The 13,129-nt window shown below is 43.3% G+C and overlaps 1 protein-coding gene across 5 annotated transcripts in view; it reads right to left on the bottom strand.

Moving 5' to 3' along the window:
* The window catches only part of ZC3H4 (zinc finger CCCH-type containing 4), a 90,992-nt gene that overhangs the window by 66,964 nt on the left and 10,899 nt on the right, over positions 1-13,129 (bottom strand). For all 5 annotated transcript variants that reach the window (XM_077457477.1, XM_077457810.1, XM_077457564.1 and 2 more), the window contains exon 2: positions 1,713-1,923. In XM_077457477.1, coding sequence (XP_077313603.1) covers positions 1,713-1,923 — 211 coding nt within the window. The remainder of the gene's footprint in view (positions 1-1,712; positions 1,924-13,129) is intronic.

Raw genomic sequence — 13,129 nt, 5'->3', positions numbered from 1 at the left:
CCTGGATCAACTGCCTTTCAGCTGGATTATGGGATGGGATTGGCTCTGGAGTGCTCTTTTCCGGGGCTAGAGCTCACCCCCTTTCATTACCCTCTATTCCTTCTGTAATCTCTTTTCCCTTTCTCTCTTCCTTCAATCTATATTTGCCTTTCGATGGACCCTCAGACCAATTATGGTCCCTGGGACTACACATGAGTTAAGTTAGTAGGTTACATCAAGTAGATGTAGCAGAGGGGGAAAGGGATTTACCCCTAACTGTTTTCCATGCTACGCATTATTATTATACACAATTTATATAGCGCCAACAGTTTATGCAGCGCTTTGCAATGTAGAGGGGGGACAGCTCAATTACAGTACAGTTCATTACAGAAGGGACAGGAGAGCCCTGCTCGTAGAGCTTACATTCTAAAGGGAGGGGGTGGTGGTCCAAAATTAATATATGCGGGGAATGATTTGATGGAGGTGGCTCGGGGACAGTTGTTAGGTGGGTGTAGGATAGGCTTCCCTGAATAAGTGAGTTTTCAGGGATCTCCTAAAGGTGGACAGGTTAGGGGCATTAAAATACAACTGTGAAGTACCGAGAGCGAGAAGAGGTATTCCAGAATTAAGACTATATTATAAATACATTTCCCTCCCAAGATTTGCATATCTCTAGAGAGATGAGTGGGGAAGACACGGAATATTATGAAACCTCATCGCTTGATGCTATTTCTACATTTCATAAGTTACAAAGTGTTTCTTTATGGTTTAAATGTTTTATTTTTTCTGTGCGTTTTTGATTTCCTCACATAAATCTAATATGTGGATAACGATGCATCAAGTTTAATATCAAAATATGCTCCTCTGTGCAGTAACAGAATAATCTCCGTTTGATAATGAGCAATTATTTTCTGTTACAACGGCAAATACTGATTTTCAGAATAAAAATATTGAAAAATAAAAAGTCTGACACATTAATGTGAAAGAGTAAGTGTTTTTGTTTCAGGAAAGTAGTGCTGCATAGATTTAACCTTTTAGTTATAAGACGTGTGGGAACACATGATAGCATGTGTTGGCTGCTTAATAGAATAGCATAGAGGCAAAGCAGTGAGGGAGATTATCCCAAATAAAATAAAAATCAGATGCGCACAGTAGGCTATGAAGGACTTCCAAATTAGCATCTCAGATCCTAACTACAGAAAAGTTTGACAACCAGTGGTATGTATCTTCAAGCACCTTTCGCAGGGGGCGAACTGATGGGGTTCACCTGTCAGTTTTTTAGGTGGATCATCCGTTGCCCTCAATGGAGTGGCAAATGTAAGACGGACATGTGACCGTTTACACCTGCCAACATCCAACCCGCTAAAAACAGATGGATGGGGGACATGTTCCCCATCCATCTGATGGATCAGATGAGAGGTGGTCCGTTTACATTCGACCGCCCATAGAGGTAAGCAGGCCGTGTCCGCTCTGCATTAAAGGAGTGGACATGGACCTGTCATCTACCTGCTCAGCGGGGATCAGTGGAGAGTCCACCAGTGTGTAAGAGCCCTTAGGAAAACTTCTGACGCAATGTAGGGATAAATCTATGACACTGTTCTAAGTATCTAGGAGAAACATCAGCTGAATGTGGATGGAGGAGTTATTGAATTGCAGCAGTAACTAAAAGCTGCTTTGCCTCAAGACAAAATATTTTGTCCTTTTTGCTCCCCTCTTAATGGTTCTGCGAATACCTTGTGCTTAGATCTTCTTTTCTTTTTAGCCCTCTTTTTGTCCTTCTCCTTCTTACGTTTCCTCTTCAACTTGCGATGTGACTTTTCATCGTCTGACTCACTGTGATGTTTTTCACTTTTCTCTCTAGGAACTTCTGGCTCAGCCACATTATGGCTAACCTCTTCACCTCCGTCATCTTCAAGTTCACCCTCTTCCAGCTCACCATCCTCCCTGTTGGAGTATAAGAAAAGTGTTTGAATATATAGTATATATGCTCGTTAACAACACCCATTCTAACAAGAAAGGCTTGAAATGTCTACAGCAGGCTAGTGGATTGTGGAAATCATGTGAATTTGCAAAAAGACTCCCTGAACAAGATAAGACGTTGGTAACAAAAAAAAAAAAAAAAAAAAATTAAATGCTTCTGAAACAGCAGGAGGATATAAAATATGCCACTGGATAAACAGAGGTGAAAAAGCTATTTTATAATTTAGTTGCCACCCAGAGAAATCTTGGTGCCAATAGCATTCTTAAAGTGTAAAGGACTGTATACACAGGCCAAATAAAAATTGTCCGACGTTCGGCCAGTGTGTATGGCAACTGGTCCAGCTTTTGTCGAAGGGGCGTGACTGAAAAAGGTCTGCCGATCTACATCCGATCAGTGCTCTCAGCCAATGGGCGGTGTGTCGAGGTCAGAACTCCTGTCAGAGCACAATAGCTCAGCGGGGGAGATCGCTGTACTACCATCGCCAATTAGTACAGTGGCTTTTTTTCATCATTCAGCCCGCTAGGTTGAACGAAAAAAAAAAACTGCTAATGTGTACCAGACTTAAAGAGTTTGTTAACCCCCCCCCCCCCCCCCAAAAACACCATATAGATCCTGGATGTAAACCCGATTTTCTTTTTATGTCATACAGTATAAGATTTCCTATCATTTGAGCCCAGTCTTGCCACAAAGAGTTAAAGTGGTTGTAAGCCCTTACAACACACTTTGACCTACAGGTAAGCCTAGATTAAGGCTTACCTGTAGGTCCAAGAAATATCTCCTAAACCTACACGGTTTAGGAGATATTTGCCTTAAGACAGGCACCGCTGTCTACGGCGCATGCGCGCAGGCGCACTGAGCGCGGCACCGTCAACGGCGAATATGCCGCGCATGGCGGCTCCCGTGCACATGCGCAGGAGTGGCGTCAACGCGGCTTCGCCGAATGACAGCGGCGGAGCCACGAGACCCACCTAGAAGATGGATGCGCCGGACTACAGGGGACAGCGGTGACATCGCTGGCTCCTGTGTCAGGTAAGTGACACATAATGGACTACTATGCGATGCAAAGTAGTCCATTATGCTTTACCTTTGCAGGGAATGAAAGAGGTAGTAAACTCATCAGGGTTTACTTCCTCTTTAATCCAGCTCTGATCATTCATCTTATTGTTCAGTGAGATAAATCTTTGCAAACAGAGAAAAACTTCATCAAATCCTTCCCCTTGCTGTGAGTGACAGGTGATTTATATATCTCGTGCACTAGCCTAAGAGAGTTGCATTATTTTTTAATTCCCTCCCACTACTTTCTTCTGCTGCTCTGCAAGGATTGGCTGTTCCACACCTCAGCATGATTTGGCATGCTGAAGTCATGTAGGGACTTTTCTGGGTTATGACTGGATGTTAGTGATCATAACAGAAGTTCAGTGTAAGAAATACACAGGAGAAAATGCATGTTGATAAGGGGAGTGTAGAGGTGGGCGGGGAGGCTACTGACATCACGACTCCACCCACCGAGCCCTGGAAAACAGACCCACCCACAAAATCTGCAGTTTTTTGGGTCTCATTGCAGACAGAGGGGAGACATGTGACAGATAAGTATACGTGCAGGAGGCATGTATATCCTTCTAGATAACCAATATTGCAGTAGGTTAAAAAGGATGAGAGTGGGTTTACATCCACTTTAAAGCAGATTATACAGCACAGTGCTTGTGCTGTGTAATCTGGCTCCCTCTAAACTGTAAAAAGAAAAAAAAAAAAAAAAACACCCTGAACTTGCTACTTCCTGTATGCCTTCTGTGCGCTGACCACGAAAATCATGGCTGCTGAGCCATGACCACCGTAGTCAGAGTGTGTCCCTCCATCAAACACTGCCTGCTCTCAGCTCTCACCCCTCGCCCCCCTCATTCCTGCCTGTCATCTCCCTCTCTGTCTTGGCCCGGCCCCACCACTATAATGGTAAAACTAAAAACTTAAATTTGTCACTGCCAGCCCCTCCATTAGAGGCTAGTATAGCACACTGTATAAGTTGTTTTGAAAAACGAGTGTTATAAATACAGAATTTTCACCTGTCTCTAGGCCGGTCACATGACTCGTGGCCGCTTTACAGCTCCGATGGATTCTGTGGAGGAGACGAGTGGCCACGAGTGGCTGACGTCATTGGTAGATCACGGCCCCTCCGGCAGAAGACATCAATCAGAGCTGTAAAACGGCCGCAAGTAATGTGACCAGCCTAAAGACAGCTGAAATTCGGTATTTAGACCACTCGTTTTTCAAAACAACTTGCACAATGTGCTATGCCAGCCTCTAACAGAGGGGCTTGCATAGTCCTCTAAGTGCCGTGACAAACACTTAAAGGCCAGATTTACACCTATGCGCAGAATGCAAATTGCGCCAAAAATGCAATACATGCTTTTCTGCAGTTTCTCCATTGAATAAAAAAAAAAAAACCTCCCTTTTGCTGTGACGCAGCTCAGCCATTAATGTTTAATGCCATTCCAATGCACCTTGCCAACGCGCATATCAAAACACATGGTAACAAAGTATTTCCAGAGAAAATACCCAAGTTCATGTTCAACCGACAAGAGTGGCCAGAATGGCAGAAAAATTAAGTATGTGATATTGGGCGATTGCTGCTCTTCAAATGTGCACAACTGCACATCAATATGTTTCACTAGATCAGGCCAACAAACAACATACCATTACTATCCACTGCTTCCAAGCAGGGGGTGGTAAAATTAAAAACTGCTCACATGGGCACAGAGCCTGGCAGCCTTCTGTATGGCACCATGGAACATTACACCAAAAAAAGGAAGCAGATAAAGAAGAAACCTTTTCAATTACTGTGAAATCACAAAAAAAGTTTCTGTCTCACCTGACCATATTAACAACATATTTAATCAGCCATATTACAATCAGAGAATGTCTACAGGGATGTATTAATGGAGAGCTGGGGAAAATGCACTTTACACTTGAGACAGGGATGCAGACCAAAACTGACAAAATATTATCGTAATAATCCTACAGATGTTAATAAGTAACAGAAAAATGGAGCTCGTCTATCAAACATGAAAGGCAATTTTAATCTTGTTAAAGGCTAACTCCACTTTAGTGGGGGAGGGGGAAATAGAAAATGAAAAAAAATATAGTGTATACAATTGCAACACAAGTCATATTGTAATTAAATTTTTTTTTTAATATGACTATCCTTATTAATCTGCAGCTCTGTCATTTTCTATAAACAGACCCTGCCACTTTCCTCAGAACCCTGCAGGTGCAGCAGCTGATTATTAACTATAAATTCTGATGCAGATTCACATGGACACAGACAGACAGCTATATCTGTAATAAAGTTTGTTAAAATCCTTGAAATGTACATCCCAAAGAGGAATGTTTCTTTCTCAACAAAAATGTTGTTACTCTTTAAGTAAACATAAGCAATTCCAACCAAAGGATGAGATGAAAAGCAAAAACCACTTTCAACAAAGTTACGTTTTAAAATAAACAGACAACACGGAGATATGACCGTCTGAAACGATATTATTTTCACCTTTTTTGTAAGGCAATCTCAGCCCACCCCCCAACGCAGCACTTTTATTGGCCCTTTCAAGTCAAAAGCAGCCCTACTACTTTGGCAGGTGAAATCAATGGGTTGCCCAGGTTTGGGAAAGGGTTAGTTTGAAGTAACTCTGTCACTAAAACTAACAAAAAAAAAGTGTAAAATATAAAGTCGTATCTGCAGCAGCCTCTAGTCTCTACCGCTATGACCAAATGCCAGGATATTTTGATGGGCATGGCTTAAGTACTTGCATACACCTCCTACTTCTCACACATTTCTTTTGGCTGGTGAGAAAGCCCATCATAGTAATGGGAGGGAGTTTGGAAAATGTATTTGCATAATATATATATCTTTATAATAAATGTAAAGTGTCATTATAAATAAAACGTCATTATTATTAAAATATTAGCTTACACAGTGTGTCTTAAATAAGAAAATCCAGCACTGCTTGCACACTGAGTACTTCCTACTAGAAATTCATAGGGCTCTGTATGAGATAGGAGAAATGGATGGGATGTATCAATCTGCTGACACGTCGCACTGTTTGCGATCTGCTGCGGGTGTCAATACAAAGTTAACACCCCAACGATTTTAACGCATCGCAAACAAGGTACAAAATGATCATGTGATGCGCCCTTTCGGTACGATTTGAGCCCTTTCGAAATAATCAAACTGAATCGCATGTGAACTGCACACAGATTCCTTATGGTTCCTGGGCGATTCACATGTAGGTTACAGTATGAACCAAGCCTAATGCTTTGTGTGTATTGTGAAGAAAAGAAAAAAAAAATGGAGAAAATTTGTATCTGCAAATTTTTTATCTCAATGATTCGGCAGAAATGGCAAATACAGCTTGCTGTAAGTAGTAAAATAAGGGCAGAGTGGATGGAAGCTAAGCATGGTAAATGTTGCACCCTAAATACGAGTTTAACATCTTCAGAAAGGGGAATGCAGCCTTTAAGCAGTTATCAGCCCTGCCCAATTTACCTCTGCGGGCTACAGAACACCTTTTCTCTGATATGGACAGGAGAAATAAGGGGGGAATTCTGCAAGGTGGCTAGTGTGACAACTCTGCTCCCTCACATAGCACGAGTGAGCATTGTCACCTTAGCTTAGGACAAGAAGTATGCTACTGATAGGATCACCAGTGGAAAAAAAAGCAGCCACTACATCTAAAGACTGATGAACAGAAAAATATTACATATTTAAGAGTTTAGATACACTTTAAAAATAGGTAGGTACAGCAGGTCAGCCTAATTTACCAAAGGTGCTGATCCTACTTGTTAGGGCCTCCTAGTGTGTCAAAGGTAAAAAGAAATAAAAACCACACAAGGTCACAAGCCAACAGCTATTGTACCTAGTAAATACACTAAACAAATAATTAACTCAAATACTGCAGGATAATTCTTGACTTGAAGGTCACTTCAGATCACACATACACTGGATGGCATTTAAAACAGCAGCTGCAATTCATTCCCTTTTCCACTGAAGGCACAGTGCAGGAAATAATCTGGTCTCATGTATGCCTAAAATATGTTTAAACCCTAAACTAATATTTAGGGTTTGATGGATGTTCACCTGTACAGAAAAAAAAAAAAAAACTATCTATGCGGGTAAGGGCCGGTTCACACTGCAGGCGCGGCGAGGCGTCTCCGACTTGCCTCGCCGCGACCTGCGGCGACTTGCAGAGGACTTCTGTATAGAAGTCAATGCAAGTCGCCCAGAAGTAGTACAGGAACCTTTTTTCTGAGTCGGAGCGACTCGAGTCGCTCCTCTCAGAACGGTTCCATTGTACAGAACGGGGGCGACTTGCGGGAGCGAGGCGAGGCGAGTCGTGTCGTGTCGCCTCGCATCGCCCGCTGTGTGAACCGGCCCTAAGGGATGTTTGTAGATAAAAACAAACTGTGAAACTCTGACTAAAGTTGAATAATATCCTTGCTATAGTTGTACACATACCTCCCAAAGCCTGACTGAAATACTCCCAGTACATTGCTGAGGCCTACTCATCACTGCTCACCGCCTCCATCACAGGAATGAGCTTTTTCTCTAATTCAAAGCACCTAGCATGCTTTTTCTCACACCTGATAGCTCTGAGCCAGTGTTAATTTTGTCGACTAAAACATTTTTGTAGACTAAATTAATACGATTTTAGTCTAAAATACGACTAAAACAATTGAAATTACTAAAATACGACAAACTAAAATGGCATTTTAGTTAAAAGACTATAATACGACTAAAACTAAATTGAAATTTGCTGTCAAAATTAACACTGGTCTGTAGTGCACGTTCAAACCTAAATACCATAAATAATAACATATTACATTTTTCACTCCAGCAGTATATAATGAGTTTGGAAATGCTTAAAGCAGGGGTTGACAAATTTGCTTGGAATCTAGGAGCCAGCTTAAAAAGTTAGGAGCCAGGTCCGTGATGGCGATCCGGACCTGTCCCTGGCCTGACATGGAGACGAGTGAGGGGAAGATAGCAGCGCCGTCGCCGCCCCCCCCCACCCCCCCGTCTCCAAGTCATTGCCCATAGCTCTTAGAGGGACATTTTATTTATTTTTTTCAAATGACAATTTTTTTTTCAATTGCATTTTAGTGTAAATATGAGATCCGAGGTCTCTCTGACCCCAGATCTCATATTTAAGAGGACCTGTCATGCTTTTTCTATTACAAGGGATTTTTACATTCCTTGTAATAAGAATAAAAGTGACACAACATTTTTTTTAAAAGAACAGTGGAAAAAAAAAAAAAAAGTTAAAATAAGAAGAAAAAATAATAATTTTTAAACGCGCCCTGTCCTGCCCACATATAAAATCGGTGTTCGAACCACACATAGGAGGTAGCGCCGTGATCGGTAGAGCGAGAGCAATAATTCTAGCCCCAGACCTCCTCTGTAACTCAAAATGTGCAACCTGTAGAATTTTTTTAAACGTCGCCTATGGAGATTTTAAAGGGTAAAAGTTTGTCGCCATTCCATGAGCGGGTGCAATTTTGAAGCGTGACATGTTGGGTATCAATTTACTCGGCGTAACATTATCTTTCACAATATAAAAAATAATTGGGCTAACTTTACTGTTGTCTTAATTTTTTATTAACTAAATTATTTTTCCCAACAAAAGTGCGCTTGTAAGTCCGCTGCACAAATACGGTGTGACAGACAGTATTGCAACAACCACCATTTTATTCTCTAGGGTGTTAGAATAAAAAATATATATAATGTTTAGGGGGTTCTAAATAAAGGGAAGAAGAAGCAGGTAATATAAAACAGGCAGAGGAAGCTTCATTATCATTGCTGGTTTGTCATACCAACGGCGACCACAAGAGGGCGCCAGATTCCATAAGGAATCATAGGACCGCAGAAGGCCTCAAAGCCGCGGCCTAAATTTCTGGCCGCCGGCGGAACGGCCCGACGCGATCACGCTGGGGGGGTCCACAGAGACAGGATACCCCCAGCTGTGCTGCCCCAGGCGCGAGGTCGCTATTTCTAGTCGCCAATGCGACCTGGCGCCCGGGTTTTGTCGAGCCCTGGCTTAAAGAATGCACAAAAATTTAACTACACCAATTAGATTTTAGACAGCTAAAATTAGTTTAAGTCTACTAAAATTTACTGGAGATTTAGTCGACTAAATACGACAAACAATTGTAGAAGACTAAAATGGGACTAAAACTAAACAGAAATTTGCTGCCAAAATGAACACTGCTCTGAGCTCAGCTTTTGTGAGCTCATTCCTGTGATGGGGGAAGGTGAGCAGTATTGACTAAGCCTCACTTAGCAATGTCCTGGGAGCAGGGTGGATTAAAAACAATAATTTTTTTGATTTTTATCAAATGTATTTTAACAAAATGCTTTTGGACTAAAAATCTATCTAATGGTAGTTTTCTATTTAAGATACATTAATAATTTAGTTTATTCAGCATGAGGTTTTATATTCTCAATTTGATTTAAATCCCCAGTAAAAAGACTTGATTTAAATCATAATTTGTAAAGAGCAACTGTCATCTGTCATGCAGAAGCTCCTCCTCTGACCTGCTGTTGACTCACCGACAGTCCCATTCACTTTAAGACCCCTTTTTACACTGGGGCGGTGCCAGCGCTAGCAGTAAAGTGCCACTAGTTTTAGCTTTGAAGCCCCCCGCTAGCGGCTGAGAAAAGGATTAATAGCGCCATGTTGCGGCGCTCCGGCAGCGGTGCCCATGTATTTCAATAGGCAGGGGCAGTGGAGGAGCGGTGTAAACAACGAAAGATGCTGTTTGCAAGACTTTTTTCCCCCATCCTGCAAGCGCACTGACCCAGTATGAAAGCACTCGGGCTTTCACATTGGGGTGGCTTGAGAGCCACTTTACAGACGCTATTTTTATCGCTAAAACGCCTGAAAAGCACCACAGGGAGAAAGGGGTCTAATGGGATGGCTAGTGATGTGGCAGTGACACAACAAGTTGAGGGACGTGGAGGCAGCACAGGCGCTGCCATGATGGATCTGAAATGACAGGTGCCCTTTAAACGTAAGGACTTATTCTTGCTGGTAGTTAGAATTTTTAATCTCTGCAAACAAAATGAAGGTTTCCTAAGTAGAATAATATGCGGTCAGTTTAGTAAAAATAGAAATATCAGAACATAGATTTACAAAACAATAGGATAAAGGAATATTCCTGAACTTTGGTTTATATCATGGTTACTGTGAACTTGTGTGAATGCATCAATGCAGTGCATGTTATTTCAGCTTGCAGAGCTTGGATTCATTGAACGTGTTTACCAAAAATTTAAATATCGCAGAATATACAGCCTTGTGCTACATAACTAAGCTCCTTTTAATGCTGAACAAAATTATTAATGTATCTTATAGAGAAAACAATCGTTAGATTTTTACTCCAAAAGGCATTTTATTAAATTATTAAAATAAACTTAATTAAAAAAATTAATAAAATTAATAAATCGATTTAAATTAAAAAAAAAATCAGATTTTATCCACCGTGATATTCTGCAATATTTACATTTTTGGTGAACCCATTCAATGAATCCATGCTCTGCAAGCTAAGATAACATGCACTGCATTGATGCATTCCAACAATTTCACAGTAACCAAGAGATAAACCAAAGTTCAGGAATATTCCTTTATCCCATTTGTTTTGCAAATCTATGTTCTGATATTGCTGTTTTACTAATCTGACCTCTTATTATTCCAATTGGGAAACCTTCATTTTGTTTGCAATGTTTGTTTGTTTCCAATTCGCATATATGTGAATCCAACCTAACTCTGTGTAAACTAGGGATGCACCGATACCATTTCTTTAACAATCAGTAAAAGCACTGATACTTTTTTTTTTAGTACTCGCTGATACCAATTACCTATACCTACCGCAACCGTTTTGTTTTAACATCAGCTGTCAGCAATGGTACAAAGCATTGAAAAGTTATTTACAAATGAAATAGATTTTTTTTTTTAATTTAGCGTGAATGTGAAATGTGTAAATATATGTTAATATATATGTGTAAAAATATTTACTAACAAAGCAAACAAAAGATGTGAACAAAAGGGAAAAAAAGCAGGAAAATAATAAGTAAATGGAGCAGAATAGGGAGTTATTAAGGCTGATTAGAGTAAATTAAGGGTTTAAACAGAGGAACATTTGTTCATCCTTTTGATCTGCAGATGAATAAATAGAAAACAAAAGGAAACAATGTTTCTTTTTATTTTAGTGTTTCAGGGCTGAGAAATGTTGTTAAAGTGGTGTTCCACCCAAAAAAAGAAATGCATGCATGAATGTGCCTAAATGGCTGTTGCTAGTGGGTCCCTCGTAGTCTGCCTCCTTCAGTGCCTGGGCTCTTGCCGTCACTTCCCCTCGGCGAAGGAAGGGCTCAGCTCTGCCCCCTCGCTCTTGTCAATCATCTGGGACATATGACAGGTCCCAGATGATCGCGCAGCCAATCACGGCATGCGGCGCCGCTCACACATGCGCAGTGGGTGCCCAGCTGTGCCCACAGTTACAATTCCGGCACCGCCGGAGGGGGAGACGAACGGGGCTTCGTTCCCCCGCATCGCTGGAGTATTTGTAGCTTGTGACTTCTTTTTTTTTAAATAAAATGGGAACACCTCATTAATAAACATTGCCGGCTGCTAAGGATGCACCGAAATTTCGGCCGCCGAAACATATCGGCCGAAAATGCCCTTTTTGGCAATTTGCCGAAAGGAATAAACGGCCGATAATTGAGCCGAAAATGGGGCGGGGCTCCATCCCCACCTCCCGGGTGCCGCCCATCATGGGAGATCTATAACACAGGAGAGCCGCCTCCGCCGTCTGGTTCAGTAGAGCGCCAGGAACATCACAGCTTTAATTTCAATAGCTGTGTGTTCCCCCGTCGCGCGCCATCGCATACAGCCCCCCACCCCCCCCGTCCGGGGAACTGTGATAGACAGATTACCCATCCAGATTGGACGGGTGATCTGTCTATCACAGTTCCCCGGACAAGGAGGAGGGGCTGTATGCGACGGCACGCGACGGGGGAACACACAGCTATTGAAATTAAAGCTGTGATGTTCCTGGCGCTCTATTGATCCAGACGGCGGAGGCGGCTCTCCTCTCTCTTCGCTGCATCACTGGCTGCACAGGGGACAACACACTGGCTGCACAGGGGACATCACACTTATCTCTTTTATCATGCCGCCAGTCTAATGACCACCTCCTGTACCGTGCCGCCAGTCTCTGACCACCTCCTGTACCGTGCCGCCAGTCTCTGACCACCTCCTGTACCGTGTCGCCAGTCTCTGACCACCTCCTGTACCGTGTCGCCAGTCTCTGACCACCTCCTGTACCGTGTCGCCAGTCTCTGACCACCTCCTGTACCGTGTCCCCAGTCTCTGACCACCTCCTGTACCGTGTCCCCAGTCTCTGACCACCTCCTGTACCGTGTCCCCAGTCTCTGACCACCTCCTGTACCGTGTCCCCAGTCTCTGACCACCTCCTGTACCGTGTCCCCAGTCTCTGACCACCTCCTGTACCGTGTCCCCAGTCTCTGACCACCTCCTGTACCGTGTCCCCAGTCTCTGACCACCTCCTGTACCGTGTCCCCAGTCTCTGACCACCTCCTGTACCGTGTCCCCAGTCTCTGACCACCTCCTGTACCGTGTCCCCAGTCTCTGACCATCTCCTGTACCATGTCGCCAGTCTCTGACCACCTCCTGTACCGTGCCGCCAGTCTCTGACCACCTCCTGTACCATGTCGCCAGTCTCTGACCACCTCCTGTACCGTGTCGCCAGTCTCTGACCACCTCCTGTACCGTGTCGCCAGTCTCTGACCACCTCCTGTACCGTGTCCCCAGTCTCTGACCACCTCCTGTACCGTGTCCCCAGTCTCTGACCACCTCCTGTACCGTGTCCCCAGTCTCTGACCACCTCCTGTACCGTGTCCCCAGTCTCTGACCACCTCCTGTACCGTGTCCCCAGTCTCTGACCACCTCCTGTACCGTGTCCCCAGTCTCTGACCACCTCCTGTACCGTGTCCCCAGTCTCTGACCACCTCCTGTACCGTGTCCCCAGTCTCTGACCACCTCCTGTACCGTGTCCCCAGTCTCTGACCACCTCCTGTACCGTGTCCCCAGTCTCTGACCACCTCCT

This window comes from Lithobates pipiens, unplaced genomic scaffold (genome assembly GCF_037356315.1).
Source record: "Lithobates pipiens isolate NorthernLeopardFrog02 unplaced genomic scaffold, aLitPip1_a1.2 Scaffold_1, whole genome shotgun sequence".
Taxonomy (NCBI): Eukaryota; Metazoa; Chordata; class Amphibia; order Anura; family Ranidae; genus Lithobates; species Lithobates pipiens.
The sequence above is the reverse complement of the archived record's forward strand: the minus strand, read 5'-3'. Positions and strand labels throughout refer to the sequence as shown.